This window comes from Myotis nattereri, assembly GCF_964212035.1.
Source record: "Myotis nattereri genome assembly, chromosome: 6".
Lineage (NCBI taxonomy): Eukaryota > Metazoa > Chordata > Mammalia > Chiroptera > Vespertilionidae > Myotis > Myotis nattereri.
Window position 1 is genome coordinate 90,248,950 of NC_138081.1, and position 19,516 is coordinate 90,268,465.

Sequence of the window (19,516 nt, forward strand, 5' to 3'; positions counted from 1 at the left end):
GTGGCATATATATCAGGGGCTAGAAAAAGGCTGAGAAGAGAAAAAAGAATCATAATAATTCATTCTCCATTACTATTTTAACTGGTAGCCATATGCTGCCACCTAATGAAATGCATGAATATTACACCACCATACTTTCAAATCCTACACAACACAGTGCATACATACGTTCACTGGAAAATAATGCGGTGTTTCAGTAAAGCCATTATATCCATGAGAACATTAGATCCAAGGGAAGCTAAGTGTTTGGGACTTGAGTCTGATATGCCAGAAACATACCAGTTTGGAAGAAGTGAGGCTTTAAAGACCTATGATCTGTCAAAAGAAACATTGTCCCCAAATCTCAACAGAGCACCAAGCAGATAGGGGACAGCAGGATGTGTGTAGAAGTTTGCTGAGAGATGCGAGATGGAGGGATTGGTGTCTCGGCTTTAAAATTCTTGCTTAAGAGCACCTTTATTCCTCCTAAGAGCCAAAAATGAAATCAACAATGATCTCTTCAGAAAAACAGGACCTACTCCTAAATCCTGACTGGCCTACAGTGGCAGGGCAGAAAAGGAGAGAGCATTCCATGCAGCCTCTCTACTCTCAAGCCTAGTCTCCTGCCAGAGGAGGATTCAGCTCCTACCCATGGCCCAGACCTGCTGGCTGCCCTGCCTTTCCTGTCTCCTCCACAGAAATGAGGAAATGCTTCTAATGGGAGGGCTTCCTACAGAAGGGCCCAAGACTGAATGTACAAGTACAAGTAAAGTAAACTGGAGGCACACAGGGAGGTGTTTTGATTGTATATAAAATATATACAGGGAAAGACATGAAATGAAAAGAAATTCTAAACATAAAACAAACTTTAGGCAAAACATATTAGGGGTTTTGCATCTAGAAGAACCAAACCACCGCAAACATAATAATTGGAAAAATGTCATGCCTGAAGTGGGTAATTACAAGTAATTTATAATATAGTCAAACATAGAAAATATATTATCAGTTTAAAATACACACACACACGGACCCCTCTATCTTAGATATTAGGAAACAGCAATGTAAAACCATATAGGGCAGGAGTTTTATCAAAGAGCATTTCTCCAAATTAAGAGCACTAAATCAGGGGACACACACACACACACACACACACACACCATGGAAAACAGAACAGGAAAAAAAAAAATAAACCAACATACCTTTTCCTTTCCATTTAACCTTTGCAACAGACTGGCTAAAATCCACATGTATTCTTCTGTCATCTATAAGTACATTGTCCATTTTGAAGAATGCTTTCTCACAATCTTCTTCCTATAGTTAAAAAAAAATTAAGCATAAATGTTCCTGTACATTGGGATCCCGACTTTAAAAAAAATACTGATGCCTGAGTTCCTTTTTTCCTTCTCAATTTCAGTGTAATTGGTCTGGGGTGCAAACCTGGGCATCAGGATATTTCAAAGACCTCCAGGTAGTTCAAATAGGCAGCAAAGCTAGAACCACTGCTTTATAGACCACACTCGGTGCTAAGCTGATCTTGTATCTTGTATGGCTGTTTATCATCATTTTCACACATGTTCTATGTCCCCAACATGAATGTATTTTATATGGCAGCTTTCTTTCCGGGGTGCTTTCCAAGCACTCAGTAAACATTTGCTGTGACTGCTGCTATTGAAATGAATGGTTTACCAGTGGTTGGCAAACTGCGGTTCGCGAGCCACATGCAGCTCTTTGGCCCGAGTGTAGCTCTTCCTAAGCCTAAGGAGTACCCTAATTAAGTTATTAACAATGTACCTACCTATAGAGTTTAAGTTTAAAAAATTTGGCTCTCAAAAGAAATTTCAATCGTTATACTGTTGATATTTGGCTCTGTTGACTAATGAGTTTGCCGACCACTGGTTAGCCGATCTGCGGTGGGGCTCAGGCATCGGTATTTTTGAAAAAGCGCCTCATGTGATCTTACTGTGCTATCAAGGTTGAACATCACTAGGTTGGCTCCTACAGCTCCAGCTGATGGTTGCTCTGGAGAAATTGGGGTGGAGGAGTGCCAAATGTTCTGATTTTTGCAGAAGAAACTTAAAACCCAGATTTTTATAATGTGTTGTCAACAAATTTAGTTTTTTGAAAAAACTGTGTGCAAACAAAATAAACCACATCTGCAGGCCAAAAAAAAACCAAAAAAAAAAAAAACCCACAACTAAATCTTTATGAAAATTTTTCAGAACAAATACTGAAAATACAAAATATGTTATTACAAAATGAAGATTTGAATGCTTACTACAACCAAATGCTATTAAATTATTTGCATCTATTACCTCAATTAACTCTGATGACAACTGTATGAGGTACTATCTATTATTATCTTATATTTTCTCAAAGAGAAAAGAGAAATTCACAAAGGTACCCAAGTTGCCAAAGGTCACACAGTTGGCAAGGGTGAGTCCAAGATTTGAACCGAGGCAGTCCAATTGTAGTGGACATACATATACGTACCAATTGTCTTTTTTTTTTTTTTAACATGCTTTTTATTGATTTCAGAGAGAGGGATAGAAACATCAATGATGACAGAGAATTATTGATCAGCTGCCTCCTGCACACTCCCTACTGGGGATCGAGCCCACAAGCCGGGCATGTGCCCTGACCGGGAATTGAACAGTGCATGACCTCCTGGTTCATGGGTTGATGCTCAACCACAGCCTCTTCTGCAGGGCACCAATTGTCTTATCTAAATCCACAAACCCTTTTAGTCAAAACCCATAAATATCCTGAAAATTGAAAGTTGTTTTTATAAATCTGGGGTTAAAATCCATTTGACAGCAAAACCTGACCTAATGGGAGGCTGTGGCCTTAAGTTATCCCATTTAGTATGACTATTCATTTGTTTCAATGAAGAACTACTTTTGTGTTTGATTATGGATGCTGACCCAGAGGAGAATTATATCATTCACAGATTGTGTCAAACACACACACACACACACACACACACACACTTATTACAATGAAACACCATGCAGAAACATATATAAATCTTACAAATATAACACTGAGCAAATAAAGCTGAATACAAAAGTACACACATGTGTTGACATATCACGTTTAAAATTAGACAAAACCAACCTATGCTGTCAGAAGTAGCAGTGATGGGGAAATTATCTGCAGGGGACACAAAGAGGGCTTCTGGGATCCCGATAATTTTTTTCCTGCTAATGTTTCATTTCTTGACCTGAGTGATGGTTCTACATGGGTATGAGAACTGTGGTAATTTGTCAAGCTGTTTACTCATGAGCTGTACATTTTCTGTATGTGTTTTACTCTTCAGTTTAAAAAATTGGGGGATCAGATTATCCAAAACATATAGAACTTGCCATACATGCAAAAATACAAACTGAATGATGAACACTTAAAGAGGCTACAGGCCATGAGAAATTATGAAGCAGAATGATGTAGCTTAATCTGATTTTCAAGAAATGATAAAGGTCACAAAAGATCCACCTCAAAAACAGAAATGCTGAATCACAATAAAGAACTCATAGATTCTATAAAGTTGAACTGCACTACATATTCATGGAAAATGGTATATCTGCAGAAGACTGAAAAAACATAGGCAGTCAATAGTCTATGTGCTATAAATGAAATGAAATTATATTTGTGAGTAAATAAGTAATATATCCTATAGTGTCAATGATGGAATGACACTGTCAGGTCTATAAGAAGTATCCATAGTAAACCAAAGCACCAATGTACCTTGTAGATACCATTTCTGGTACACCCAACAATATCTAGATAAAATTTGTTAGGTGTCTGTCTTCCTGACCCTCCATTACTCATCTTGTAGTCCTAGGACTTATCACACTGATATATAAAAGGGGTTCAATAAATACTTTGGGAAAACTATAATTTAGAATGAGCTACTATTGGACACATATCATTCCAAAACTGCACTAAAAAATAGCCTTACCTAGCATAGTGGCAAAAAGCAATGTGAACTTATTTAAGTTCACACATATGAAAGTTCAAATCCCAGGTATGACATGATCTTAAATAAGTCATGTTATCACTATGTGTTTCAATTTACTTATTTGGAAAAGGAGGGCAGTACCTATCTCACAGAGTTGTAAAGATTAAATGCATAGCAAGTAGCATAATGCCTGGCTTAAAGAAAGTTATTTAAGTAACATAAGTTATCATTATTATTTTAGACCTAGAAGGTACCATCTAATCCAATACACAAGCTTTATTTATAAGGATGTTAACACCTGGAAATAAGAGTTCTAAACTGCCAAATGTCATACAATAGCTGATCAGTGACAAAGCTCAGATTAATATCTAGAACTTAACACCCAGTCCAGTTCTTTTTCGTTACTCGATTATATCTATCTAAATAACATTGAAACATCATTTATAGAGTGTGAAGAACTTTACCTAAAACTTTAAAGTTTTCAAGATTCATGAATACAGACTGCATCTGAATCTAATGTAAAGGTACATACATTAACATCAACAGATGTTGAATTTATCCCCTATTTGACTATAATACAGTTAGTTTTCTTTGGTGCCTAAAGAAAGGGCACAATAATTTCCTAATCTTGGGGACTAGAACAAGTTCTTGCAATTTTCACATTTTAAAACCATAAAAGAACAAAAAAATACCAAACTTAATAGATCTATATTATGACCTACCTTTTCAAATTCAATAAAAGCATAACAGAGGGATTCTCCTGTCTTCCAATCTCGAATAACTTCACAACTGAAAGAAAGTTTGGGAGAAGTGACTTTTTAAAAAAGCATTCACTCTCACTCTTCATAAGTGAAGAACAAAATAAGACAGATATTAAAAGACAAAGTTAAATTTTTCCAATAACAATTTTTTAAATAGTTCACTAGCCTAGTAATCACATTATCTAATTCTACTCTAAATGCCCTATATAGGCCTGCAGCCCTAAATTCTCAAAGAACTGAAGGAAGAATAAGATAAAAATATTTAATTTGCCTGGCCCTATAACAAAAGTAAACTACTGCTAAAAAGTTTTTTAAATCATAATTCATTTCTAGTCCCCAAATGTAGATAAATTATAGAATATCTAATGTTACTATTAGGATAATATATGCACATTCATACATATATAGCACATGTTTAGTAAGTTTATGCTTTGGAGTTTTTGAATTTTAATATAAACCAAGCTCAAATTTAACCCCCTAGTATAGCTAGTCTACAGAACTAATCCACCTTAACAACCAAGAGAAAGGGCCAATAAAGTTGAACTGAAAGGACCGGCTTGTCCCTTTCCTGACATATCCTAAGTCTCATTTTACATTAAATGGAACAAGAAAATAAAACATTATGAGAAAAAGGAAAAATAATCCCATTAAAGAAAATGGTCCAGCTGTTACGGTAGTTACATACACATTAAAATGTACATATTGAACAATGACCTAACCATAATTATGACATAACCAAAGTAGTTGGAAGAAAGAATGAACATGGGAAGTTACTAATAGAGGTAAAGTCCTCATCTTGTTTAGCAGGAAGTCAGCATATGTCTAAAACTGAAAAATAAAAAGCAGCAGTATAGGAATATTTTTTATAAAAATGATATATTGTAAGTAGGTGAAGGAATAAAGTTGGGTAATCATTTACAGAAAGATTTTTATTTCAACAGGAAGAGTTAAGAATGGCTTCATGGGAGAAAAACATGAAATGAAATTCTAAACATAAAATAAATTTTTTAAAAAATTGATTTGAAAAAGAGAGAAAGTGAGAGAGAGAAACATCGCTGTGAGAGAAAAACATCAATCAGTTGCTTCCTGTACACATCTAACTGGGATCTAACCCGCAACCTTTTGGTATATGGGATGATGCTCCAACCAACTGAGCCACCCTGCCAGGGCCATAAATTAATACTTTTTAATTAATTATAAAATACTTCCCTTTCTCACAGGAATACTAACTTAGTAGACTTTTGCATTAACAATGCAGAGGAAATTAGCCAAAAGAAATATTTGGGAAAATTTAGATTCAAATTAATTTTGATACAGATTGCTGGTAATTCTAAGGAGAATATAAATGAGATAAATGTTCTTAGTCCTAGATTTAAACTGTTCCATCCACCTCCAGTGAAAATGTGTTGGAAATCATTCAATTATATATATACTGTACATGTATATGTATATGTATATGTATATGTATATGTATATATTCTTATATATACTTATACACATATACATACATTATTTTTCTTCCCTCTGTCCCAAGGATTCAACTGTAAAATTCACCCGTACAAAATTCACCTAGAATTCATAGCTTCATCGAAAATATGTCATTAGAAAGCCACAAATTAATACCTAGTTTTCCTAAAATCTTTCACTAATTCTAGAGATTACCTTCTTATTGGCCCAAATCTTGAGAATATTATCTCCAAATCCTCATCTGTGGTCACTGGATTCAATTTACACACAAACAGAACATTTTCTGGAGGTTTAATATCTGCATCAGGTAGGTCTCCCACCTAAATTATAAACAAACAAAAATATAAATCAATTCCTTTATTTTCCATTCTAAATACTCTATCCACATCAAAATGCCAGTTTTCTTAAAACATCTAAATTTACATTATAAACTGCAGGATCAGAAAAAGAAATCTAAATAACACCTCAAAATTCATCACGGACAATTCTTAAAATAATAATCCATTTTGGGAAAGTGGAATTCAAAAAGGTTAAATAACTAACTTGCCCAAAGCCACACAGTGATATGCAGCTGAGTTACGATTTGACTCCAAGTTTATCTGGGCTTTATCTTCACTTTTTCTTTTTCCTATTTGATATATTAAAACGGAATTTATGTAAAGTATATCTAAGTTATGAAGCATAAACATAAAAAACAGCCATGATGACAACTAGCTTAAGAACGAAAATGTCTCCTGATCCCATTATCCCTCTGCCTCTCTTACCAGATATAATGAATATCCTGCTTCTTGGTTTTCCTTTTTGACCATCCCCTTGCATATCTTTAGAATTCAGAGGTTCTCAACCTGTGGGTTGCGACCCCTTTGGGGGTCGAACGACCCTTTCACAGGGGTCGCCTAAGACCATCGGAAAAATATATAATTACATATTGTTTTTGTGATTAATCACTATGCTTTAATTATGTTCAATTTGTAACAATGAAATTGGGGGTCACCACAACATGAGGAACTGCATTAAAGGGTCGCGGCTTTAGGAAGGTTGAGAACCACTGCTTTAGAGTTTTACCAGATAGGTATGTATTCCTAAGCAATATATTATTTAGTTTTGCTTGATTTTAAACTTTTAAAAAAATCTTATCTTATTGAATCTAGCCTTATGTGATTAGTAATACCAGTTCTTTCCACATTATTGTTCAATATGGAACAGCAATAATTCCTGGATAGTGTTTCTAGCTTTTTACTCTCACCCTCACTATCATCTCCTTCAGTCACATTGAAGTCAACTGCACAGTCAACCAATGCTCTGAGCAGAGCATTCCACTTCTCACTGAAGCAGCAGTGAAGGCAACAGTGAGAGAAAACCATGGTGGTATTGGCTTCATTGTGGGAAAATTATTATTTCCCATGGACTTTAGATGGAGAAAACAATATTCCTTCATTCAAAAACTCTGAGATTATTTCTCATAAGATTATCACATAAAGCATTTCCTCTTTCAATAAACATGCTAAAACAAAAGGAAATCATGAAAATCAGAAACAGCAAGAAGAAACACCACCAGTAAGATCTGCTCAGTGTCTTCAAAGCCTATAAAAGACAAGCACCAGTTATGTCCAGTAAGAAGTATCACAGCACATATGGGGAAGAGCAAATCAGTAAAATCGCCAGAAGCACCTACAGTGCAGAAATATCACACCTCAAGGAAGCACAAATAAACAACTTTAATGTTAGGAAAATACTTACTGTACTACTTGTCAAAGATAACAAGGAAATTTAAAATACTTTTAACAGTTATGAAGTTCAAAACACTGGTTGATAATGCAAAACACCAGTTAAATTATCATTATATTACTTACACACAAATAAGTAAGAGAAACTGATGTGCTTAGAAAATAGAAGATAATAGTGAGGACCAAAAAGGACAGGCTCGTGTATTAAAATGGTTAAAATCCAAAACACTGACACCACCACATGCTGGAAACGAGACAAAGCAACAGGAACTCTCATTTATTACTAGTTTGGCAGTTTCTCACAAGGCTAAACCATACAACCCAGCAATTGCACTCCTAGGTATTTATCGAAATGAGTTAAAAAAAGGTCCACACAAAAATGTACACACAAATGTTTACAACAGCTTTATTCATACGTTCTAGAACTTAGAAGCAACTGGTATTTTAATAGGTGAATGGATAAACAAACTGTGGTACATTAACAATCGAAAGACATGGAAGAACCTTAAATACATAATGCTAAATGAAAGAAGCCAGTCTGAAAAGCTACATACTGTATGATTCCAATTATATGACATTCTGACGAGAGACAAAAATGATGCAGACAGTCAAAAAAGATCGGTAGTTATCAAAGGTTGTGGGAGATAGAGATGAAGAAGTGGAACAAAGAAGATTTAGGGGAGTAATGAAACTATTCTGTGTGATACTATAATGGCGGATACATGGCATCTGTCAAAATCCATAGGATGTACAACACAAGTTCATCCTAATGTAAATTATAGACTTTAGTTAATAATAATGGGTTCTATACTAATATATAAGTTCCACAAAGGCAAATCTTTTTTTCACTGATGTAGCCTATTAAACACAAAGATATGCATCACCCTTCTGGGCATGACAGGTTTTGAAAGCTGGATTCTACACTGGGGTGGGGTACGGAGGGGCAGAGCTATAAAGAATATTATCGAAATAAGTTACAAAATTGTAGCATGAACTGCAATTTCTATTGATATTTAATTTCCTGATTTCAATAACTGTATGATGAATATGTAGAATAATAATGTTGATCTTAGGAAATACATAGTGATGTTGGAGGTAAAGAGTATGTTTGCAATTTAATTTCAAATGGTCCAGAAAAAATAATAAGTGCATGTACATATATCATCAAAAGCATAAAAAAGGGGAGAACAGAGAAAAAGAGAGAAGAGGGAGAGGAGCGGGAGAGGAGAGAGAATAAATGATCAGGCAGATGTGGCAAAGTTAAAAATTGGTAAGTCTGGGTAAAAAGTATATAGAAGTCCTCTACACTATTTTTCTGAAAATGTTCCATAAATTTAAAATTATCTGCAAATAAAAATTTTAAAAAACACATTAGCCCATTTTCTTTAGGCATGAACTTCTTATACTTTTGCTGCTGAAAATTCTGATGATAATCTAATGTTCTTTTCCTTATAAGTCACTTATTCTTGTTGCCCAGTTGTTGCTCAAAGGATTTTTCTTATAATTTGACTTGGTGTTGACTGTTCTGGGTCAATGTTCTCTGATACTGTGTGCTCATTAAAATGTATTAATTTCAATTTTTTTAATTCAATAATGTTATTCCTGAATTATAGTCTTTTTTTTTTTTAATTTGGAAAATCAAGAGAGATTTTCTTTTTTTTTATTTATATTATATTTTTATTGATTTTTTACAGAGAGGAAGGGAGAGAGATAGTTAGAAACATCGATGAGAGAGAAACATCGATCAGCTGCCTCCTGCACACCTCCCACTGGGGATGTGCCTGCAACCCAGGTACATGCCCTTGACCAGAATCGAACCCGGGACCTATCAGTCCGCAGGCCGATGCTCTATCCACTGAGCCAAACCGGTCTCGGCCTGAATTATAGTCTTTAATACTTATTCCTTCAGACTGATGATGCTAATATGAATTTTAAAACAGACTATGAGCCCTGGGCGGGTGGCTCAGTTGGTTGGAGCATCGTCCCATGCACCAAAAGGTTTCAGATAGGATTCCTGGTCAGGGCACAAATCTAGGTTTCTGGTTTGATCCTGGTCAGGGATGAGGCAAGCAATGTTTCTCTCATATCGATGTTTCTCTCTCTCAGTTCTACCAAGGTTTATTTTATCCTGTAACTACTTTTGTAATATTTAATCTCAATACTTGAGCTGTACAAAGAATTATTTGTTAATATATATATAAAATTGAATCCAAGAAATGCTCTTTTAAAATGATGAGTATAACTATTAAAATCCATTAAATATTTGTAAGTTAGATATCCATTCCCCATTTTTTAAAAAGGCACTTGACACTTTATTAATAGTGGAATCAAATTTGTTTACTTTCATGTATTATTATTTTACACAAAATCTAATCCAGAAAAGAACTCTTAGCTAAATGTTTATATTTTAAGACTATCAAAAAGCCAGGAATAGATAAACCAACAGTAAGTATGTATTAAATATATTACTGAACAACTATTTGAACAAATAAAATTACTTACCATTTCTAATAAAATAGCTTGAGTTTTGGCCTCTTTTTCTGCCTTTATTTCTTCTACTTCTTCAGCTGATCTTCCTTTGAAATCATCAATTTCTTCATCTGCTCCTATTCGACCACTCTATAAGACAAAAGTTTCTCATATATATGTATATATATAATTTTTAAAAAAACAAAACAGAAAAATCTGGGACATTATGCTTTATTCTTAGTTCCATCAAATGCATTAGAATAGAATTATTTCATTTGTTTCACGTATGTGAAACTTACCTCTGAAAATTAATGTAAATTAATTCAGTATTATTAGCCAGACTAATCTTCTAATTTACTGTTACCTCAAAATAAACATTTATATAGAAACTATCTGTATCCAACTAACTGTTGAATGCAGAAGACAAATGATGTTAGAAATTAAGCATCAAATCCAATTATAAAGATAAATTTAGCTTTAAGGGAAGTCTCATAAGCAGAAATTTATACTTTAAAATATCTGAGGAAAAACTGTGCATTATTCCACAGAAATTTCTGGGTTCTAGCCTGGCTTCAGAGTATGTCCCAGCTGAAAAATTATTTTAAAGGTTGATAGTTTAATTTAGCCTAAAATTCTTGAAATTTCAGTTAGGCTATTTAAAAAAAAAAAAAACAAAAACCATTTTCCCAAAGTAATCATATAAGCTTCCAGAGCTAAGGCTCTTCTGGTGGAACAGAAACTGAAGAAAGGATATTATGATAAAAGCATAGCTAGAAAAATGAATTGCCTCCATAGAAAAGAAAAAGAACTCTACACTTATCCTAGAATAATTGATCAAGCAAGATAGGCATTCTGAAGAAATGTTTTAATAGGCTAAAAAGCAAAAGCTATGCAAAGCATTAATATGCATGGACATTCAATCACAAGAGGACTCAACTTACATCTAGTTGTTCCCTAGTAGGTTCTGGTGATCGATCAGGAATTAATAAATCCGGAGGGTCATCAAATGGATCATCTAAAATCACTGTATGATTAATCCTTACAAAATAAATCCATGTCAAAGGTTACGGTTACATTGCTTCAGAATCTGTTTTACTTTTTGCAAATATTTTAACAAATGTCTATGTATCCTTAAAGCCAAAAAACTATAACCTCCTAAATTTTATTGCACCAGGAGGGTACTAGAGTACTCTGTCACAATTAATGTTACTGTTTTTGATTGTTTGATATTATATTTATTACTCTGCATTACTCTAAAATAATGTCTAATTCTTAGTACTTTTGCTGTATTTCTCAATAACCTGCATTTTTAAATACTAAATTAAAGGCTTAATAATTCCTCTAAGAATATGCAATTATAAATAATTCGTACAAGTGTAAAAACATAAAAATGTAAAAACATAAATATTCTTATAGTCTTTATTCAAGAAACAGTCTTACGCACACCATCGCCACTACCATGTCAAACATCACAGTATTGAAGCATTCTTGTACATTCAGATAGTAAATTGTAACCATACCTGATATCTTGATATGGTACAAAATCCTTGTCCACAAAGGTCTCATTAATTTTCTTAATTATGTCCATGCCTTCTGTCACCTCACCAAACACTGTATGAACACCATCAAGGTAATCTAGATTATCTCCTGTAGTAATAAGAAACTATAAAGAAAAACACAGAACACAAAAGCATGTGTTTGTATGCACATATATGTAATATATATATACACACACACTGGGGCCTTGACTTACGAGTTTAATTCTTCCGAGACCAAGCTCGTTAAGGAGCTCGTTAACTCAAATTACTCTATCAACTCAATGCAAAATATCGGCAGAGAGACAGCTGGTATCTCAAAAAACTCGTTAGTCGGGACACTCGTAAGTCAAGGCCCCACTATATATATATATATATATATATATATATATATACACACACACACACACACACATACACACATACACATACATACACTGAGTGGCCAGATTATTATGACCGGCCAGTTTATTATGACCACCCCAACAGTACTTCATTGACACTTCCAAAAATACTGAATATTGAAAACTTCCTAAGCAAATACTCTCAAGGTTTTATTATTATTATTATTTGCATAACTAATTCACTTCATTGTACTGACGGGGTGGTCATAATAATCTGGCCACTCAGTGTGTGTGTGTGTGTGTGTGTGTGTGTGTGTGTGTGTGTGTGTATTTCAAACTGAAATTAGTTAACAGGCTGACAAAAAATACACAAAAGATTCTATATTAACTTCATGGATTCTTACCCACTTGTTACTAGTAGTAAGTAAAAAGTTTTTTATGTATAAAACTTTATACATAAAGTTTTATGTATAAAGTTTTCAGTTTGAAATTAGTTAACAGGCTGACAAAAAATACACAAAAGATTCTATATTAACTTCATGGATTCTTACCCACTTGTTACTAGTAGTAAGTAAAAAGTTTATACATAAAATGTCAACACATACATAGATGTTGCTCTGATTGTTTAAAATACTTGGCTAAAGAAAGGCTCAGTTTCTTCACGTGTAAACTGTGAGGGAATAAAAGCATCTTCCCCAAATGGGGTTTCAGTGAGTATTAAAGAAGGCAAAGAATGTAAAGTGCTCAACATGGCCCGTTTTGAAATAAGTAATAAATACACAATGTGAACGGTGATGATCCATGAATGGTAGCATTGGGGGTAATGTTATTTTCTTCTTTGTACTTTTCAGTGTTTTCTACATTTCTCACAATGGACATGCCTTGCATTTAAAAGAACAAAATAATTTTTTTCTTTTTTTGTGATGTCATATAATTTTTGTTATAAAGAGTATAATATTTTTCCTTTAACAAATATCTTTGATTGAAATGTTCTCCTTACTGGGTAATTCTAACTTTGTAGGATCCTTATAGTCCCTCATTTTAAAGCAAAACCCATCTTTTCACCCACTTCCTAACCTGAGATCCATGCTGATCACTGCCATTGTTCACCATGGACACAGTGCCTTTCTTCTTGTGCTTAATTCTTGGTACTTTTTCTGCATCGAAAAACCTTGCTTGATCACCATACAGTTGACTGAAAATACATACAATAAGGTATAAAATATAAGTATTCTCAACACAAAATATAGAAGTACTAGTAACATATAAGGTTGTCATTTCTTTATAGAAATATCAGTATGATTCAAAATATTCCTCACTTCCAGTGGTCGCCAACCGGTGGTCCATGAGGTCCAAAAGGTTGGCGATCGCTGCAGGAACTTGGAAAAAATCTAATTTGAACCATATTTTAAAATGCAGACTGAATTATGCTAGTTAAATAATGTAAAGAGGCAATTCTATTTTACTCATTTAAAAATAAAAGAACTTACCCAAAAACAGACTCTCCTCCACGGCCAGTGCCTGTAGGATCACCAGTTTGGATGATAAAGTCCCTCTATAATATATAGGATACTTTATTAATTCACATAATTTGCTAGATGGTTCTACTAACAAAGAACATGACTAATATCCAGCAACTCACCTGTACATTGTGAATAAGGCAATAATTGTAATATTTTATCTTGCACAACTTCAGGAAATTCAAACAGGCTGAAAGAAAAAAATAGTAAATTTATCACAGTAGTTCAAATACATTTTAAGCAAGTAAAAGCACAGTTAGTATAATTTAATTTCTAAATTACTATACAAAACCTCCCCCAAATGGTCAAATATTCAAAGCCATAAAAAAAAAGGCAGTGAGCTTTAAAAAGAGCAATATATTTTAAACTATTTTTTAATTCTTTTTCTTAGGGTTTCTTGGGCATGTGAGCTAATGCAGAAAACTGACAATTCTGAGATAAGCACTCATTTATAAATTGATTTTATAAGAGAAAAAAAGAAAAATTAGTTACAATACTGGCCATATCTGAAAATACCATTTCTGCCACTTAAATAGTAAAATGTAGGTTAAAAAAATGCCACAAGAGTTCAAGAGAGGGATTGTTTCTGGCTAGAGAAATTAGAAGACCTCGTAGAGACTTTTAAAAAAACTGGATTGGCAGAAAACAGAGAATGTACAACATGTACAATGTTACATTCTATACAATAAAACCCTAATATGCAAATAGACCGAACAGCAGAACGACCAGTCAACGCGCACTGACCACCAGGGGGAAGATACTCAATGCAGGACTGGCCCCTGGTGGTCAGTGCGCTCCCTGCCTTCCCTCTGAAGTTTGGCAGCAGTGGTGGGAGCCTCCCCACCTCCGCAGCAGCAGCGCTAAGGACCCCTCGGGGGTCCTAGACTGTGAGAGGGCGCAGACCGAACTGAGGGAATCCCCCCAGTTCATGAATGTCAAGCACTGGGCCTCTAGTGGTACAAATAAATATACAAAAGATGTATGACTCTGGTAGGAAATAATGACAATCAGGGGATGCTGTACATGTGTGGGAGTAGGGGGTATATTGGACATCTCTGTAGCTTCCCCTCAGTTTTTCTATAAAGCTAAAACTGCTCTAAAAAAAGCAAAGTCTTAATTTTTAAAAAGGGAGGGGGAGAACCTATATATTAAAAGAGATTTAAGAGATATATCAACCAATATAATACTATATGGTCATTGTTTGGAACCTAAATTACCAAATATTTTTTAAATTCTTTATTGTTTGAAGTATTACGTACAGTATTACATATGTCTCCCCCCACTGACCTCTCCCAGGCCACCCCCACCCCCAGCACATGCCCTCACCCCCCCTAGTGTCTGTGTCCATTGGTTATGCTTATATGCATGCATACAAGTCCTTTGGTTGATCTTTTACCGCCCCCCTCCGCCTTCCCTGCCTTCCCTCTGAAGTTTGGGGTCTATTCCATGCTTCTCTGTCTCTGGGTCTATTTTTGTTCATCAGTTTATATTGTTCATTATATACCACAAATGACTGAGATCATGTGATATTACCAAATATTTTCTAAATGTTTATGACACATTGGGAAAATACAAATGATACTAAGGAAATAGTTTTTTATAATAAAAAGTAAAAAAGGAAAGAAAAAGAATGGAAAGAGGAAAAGAAGGAGGAAGAAAAATAAATCTGGACATGTTTATTATGGATTGATAAGTAGTTATACATATAAACCGATAACCGATCACATGCTTACAAATACATATAAACCGAGTGGGCTTATGTTTTTAGTGTTCCAAGGTATCTTTGCAAACCCATGCTTGTCTGTTCTAATTAGGTGTTGATTAGGTGGGGTACCCCTACCTCCCCTTAGTTCCTCATAGCTCTGGGGAAAGAGGCCCACTCATTTGCCAGGTGCTGGTCCATGTGAAAAGTGGCAACCAGACTCACAGGAAAGCAAAACCATAATAGGACAAATAAATTTCCTGCAACATCCTTTGATCCCCTGGATCCCACCGTCCTTATAGCCAAGCTTACTCCAGTAACACAAGACAATCTATTTTTCTTTCAGCCAGTTTGACTTGAATTTCTCCCACTTGCACAGAAAGTCCTAATACAACACACATATATGGATGAGTCAATATAATGAACCTGCAATGTGTGCCCTCAAAGGGTCAGCTGAGCATGACACGAAGTGTTCAGGATATAGAGATAGATTATTAAGGCACTGTCCCTGCTCTCTTGGAGTTTATATTTTTTGGTTTGGTTTTGTTAACCCTCACCTGAGGATATTTTTCCCCATTGATTTTAGAGAAAGTGTATGGGAGGAGAAGAAAAGCAGAGAGAGAAACACTGATGTGAGAGACACACATCAACTGGTTGCCTCTCGAACACGTCCCACATGTTCCAACCCGGGATCAGGCCTGCAACGAGGTACATGCCCTTTACCAGAACTGAACCCACGGCCCTTCAGTCCGAGGGCGGACGCTCTAACCACTGAGCCAAACCGGCGAGGGCAGAGTTTATATCCTTAGAGGAAATAAGACTTGCAAGTAATTCCAGGACAACAGATAAATGTCTTAACAAAATCTGTGTTGTGAGATTTATAAAAGACTTGAGACAGAGCAGACGAAACAGATCTAACTCTGCTTAGGGACAATGGAGAGACAGCAGCGATCATACCTGACCCGAGATATGAACGATAAGCAGGAAGTCTGCCAAAAGGACAACAGAGACTGTGGGGTTGAGGCAACAGGATGAGAGGCATGGGTATACGGTTGAGTACCTAGTGGTGGGGTAGGGGTGGGGGTGGGGAGGGGGGTGAGTGTGGGGGAGACAGCTGAGTGTGGGAGGGGTGTGTAACCCGAGGCGCTCACTGTACTGCACCGTGGCTTGTTTCACCCGCTCTGGTAGACTCTGCACCCCATGCGGGCAGGACCCTGACTGTAATAATCTCCCTGGGCCTCCCGATGGCCCTTATGCTGACACATTCTCCACACCGCTGCCTATTACCTTCCTAAAACAAGTTTGCCATGCCTCGATCCTGTTTTTAAAACCTTCGAAAGCTACTCTGGTCGTCGGTAGGGCTCGCATGCCCACTCCCGATCTCACGCATACCACCAGGCTCACAGCCAGCCGTCCCGTGCCACACACCATTCCTTCAAGCCACTCCAGACTCCTTGCTGTTTCCAGAAAATTCCAAACGAACTCAAAGAAAACCCTCATTCCCACTCATCTTTGAAAGAGCGAGTTCAAGTGTTCTGCATTCTTTGCTTGCTTCCCTTCTCCCCACCCCCAACCAGAAAGACTCTGGTTTCCATAGCAACTCACACAACCTTCCTCTACACTGAAAAGTTCAATGGGTTCCAGCGTCAATACCTCCTCACCCCCCCAACCCCCACCCCATAGAAAAGTACACCCTCCCGGGAAGGCGCCTCCCCAAGGCTTGGCACAATCTTGCCCAGTCGGCGATGAATGAGCGCCTGCTCAGGCTCGGGGCACACCTCGGACAGCCCTTCCGCCATCCCGGCAGGATGTCCACGCCCACTGGCCAGAGCACGCCCTCCCGGCTCTCTCCGACTCACAGCTCACACTCCAAGGAGGACCGGTTGTGCTCCGGTCCCCAGGAAAGCGCGGTAAAGCCGCTAAAACTTTGGGGGCCCTGGGTATGCCCCCCTGGATATGCCACACACACACGCACTGGAAGACCACAAGCACCCGCCCCCCACTGGCCAGCACCAGACCGGGGAGAAGGGCTGCGCCCCAAGAAAACTTCTCTAACCGAGGCCCGCTCATCGGAGCCGGGTCGCGGGCACGGGGACCGGGCGGCACAGGGAGAAAGGACGCCGCCGCCCGGCGAGAGGTGTGCGGGGCGGGCCTCACCGCGCGGCCGCTCCTCGGTGTACAGGTCGATGACCACGTCGCCCAGGGTGGTCTCCAGCAGAACCGCCATGGCGCCCGCTCCTCCTCCGCAGCCAGCCCCGCGGTGACAGGCGCAGTCCGCGTCGTCCAGCCCCGCGTCACCCCCGGCGCGACGACTTATGACGTCATCCCTTCGGCGACACCGCCCCTTCCGGCGGCACTGGCGGCGGCCCCTCCAGTGGGTCCCGCCCCCGGCGCGGCCCTTTTTGAAAAATCTTGGTGCGCCCTGGGCTGGGGCGGAATCCCGTCCCAAAAGGGCCTCTGTGAAGGATTCGGTGTCCTGTTTATGTCCGTCTCAAGGGCCCGGCGAGCCCTAGCCGGTTTGGCTCACTGGATAGAGCGTTGGCCTGGGGACTGAAGGGTCCCGGGTTTGATTCAGGTCAGGGGCACATGCAGGCTTAATCCCCAGTGCGGGGTGTGCATGGGGCAGCTAATCAATGATTCTCTCTGATCATTGATGTTTCTCTCTATCCCTCTCTCTTCCTCTCTGAAATCAATAAAAATATATTTAAAAAGAAAAAGAATAGAACCGGGCGGGCCTCTGAGCGACCTGTTCCTGCCCCTCAGGCCGCCTCAGTTGTAGCTTGAGGGCCACCGCGGTGCCACCCACTTGGGGGGCGGGGGGCCGACAACATGTAGGCCGCAAATCTCTACTGATTTTGTCAATAATCTCTAACTTAGAAGACATACAAACTACTTTTTGAAAGATCAGACAGAGGCCGAAAACCAGGACTACAGGCTTTAAAGAGGAGAAGGACCTGCCGGCTGTCTCGCAAGGGGAGGACGGCAACTCGTGCAGGGTGGGTGCTCCTTTTGAGGGGCGGAATGGGAAAGAATGGGGGCTTAGAGTACTCGCGGCACGCTGATGGGTGGCTTACTGTATGATCCAAATAGGAACAAGGGCTTAGGGCCATGATCCTTTAATACAGTTCCTCATGTTGTGGTGACCCCCAACCATAAAATTATTTTTTTTAATATATTTTATTGATTTCTCACAGAGAGGAAGGGAGAGAGATAGAGAGAGTTAGAAATATCGATGAGAGAGAAACATCGATCAGCTGCCTCTTGCACATCCCCCACTGGGGATGTGCCCGCAACCCAGGTACATGCCCTTGACCGGAATCGAACCCGGGACCTCTCAGTCCGCAGGCTGACGCTCTATCCACTGAGCCAAACCGGTTTCGGCCATAAAATTATTTTTGTTGCTACTTCATAACTGTAATTTTGCTACTGTTATGAATCGTAGTGTAAATATCTGATATGCATGATGTATTTTCATTGTTACAAATTAAACATAATTAAAGCATAGTGATTAATCACAAAAACAATATGTAATTATATATGTGTTTTCCGATGGTCTTTGGCGACCCCTGTGAAAGGATCGTTCGACCCCCCAAAGGGGTAGCGACCCACAGGTTAAGAACCACTGGCTTAGGGTATTTGGCAGGTGTGGATTGGTGGTCCAATGTATAGTCCATATAAGGTATATAGTTAGTCGCTCAGGTATTTCCCGGCTGCAGGTTACATCATACTCCGCCCACCAGTTGCGGGAAAGGGAGGATCTATCACTTTTGGCCTCGGTAGAGAGTTTCTATGCAAAGCTTATTCCCCAAACTCTCCAGGACAAGCTGATCACTCTCATTTATGCCATTTTTTACATACTTCTAACCTCCAGTAACTTCATGTTTGACAATGGCACTGATGCCAATATGCTGGTGCGCATGCAGCTTGCTGTCCTGCAAGAAATGTTTGGCTCTGACTCAGGGGTCTCATATCTCACACCAGCACCCATGAAACTGGCAAGCTAACTTGTTAATTTGAAAATAGGGAAAAATCTCAGACTTCTCATGGTTTCTGACAA

At 38.0% G+C, this 19,516-nt stretch overlaps 1 protein-coding gene across 1 annotated transcript in view; it reads right to left on the minus strand.

Annotated features, from left to right (window-relative positions):
* Positions 1-17,763, minus strand: part of PPIL4 (peptidylprolyl isomerase like 4) — a 30,026-nt gene extending 12,263 nt beyond the window's left edge. The window contains exons 1-10 of the mRNA XM_081093663.1: positions 17,617-17,763; positions 13,880-13,947; positions 13,728-13,792; positions 13,315-13,432; positions 11,879-12,021; positions 11,300-11,396; positions 10,392-10,508; positions 6,358-6,482; positions 4,657-4,723; positions 1,179-1,290 (exon numbers count right to left, since the gene is read on the minus strand). Of these exons, the coding sequence (XP_080949789.1) occupies positions 1,179-1,290; positions 4,657-4,723; positions 6,358-6,482; positions 10,392-10,508; positions 11,300-11,396; positions 11,879-12,021; positions 13,315-13,432; positions 13,728-13,792; positions 13,880-13,947; positions 17,617-17,686 (982 nt within the window). The 5' untranslated portion in view covers positions 17,687-17,763. The remainder of the gene's footprint in view (positions 1-1,178; positions 1,291-4,656; positions 4,724-6,357; positions 6,483-10,391; positions 10,509-11,299; positions 11,397-11,878; positions 12,022-13,314; positions 13,433-13,727; positions 13,793-13,879; positions 13,948-17,616) is intronic.
* Positions 17,764-19,516: the final 1,753 nt, after the last annotated feature.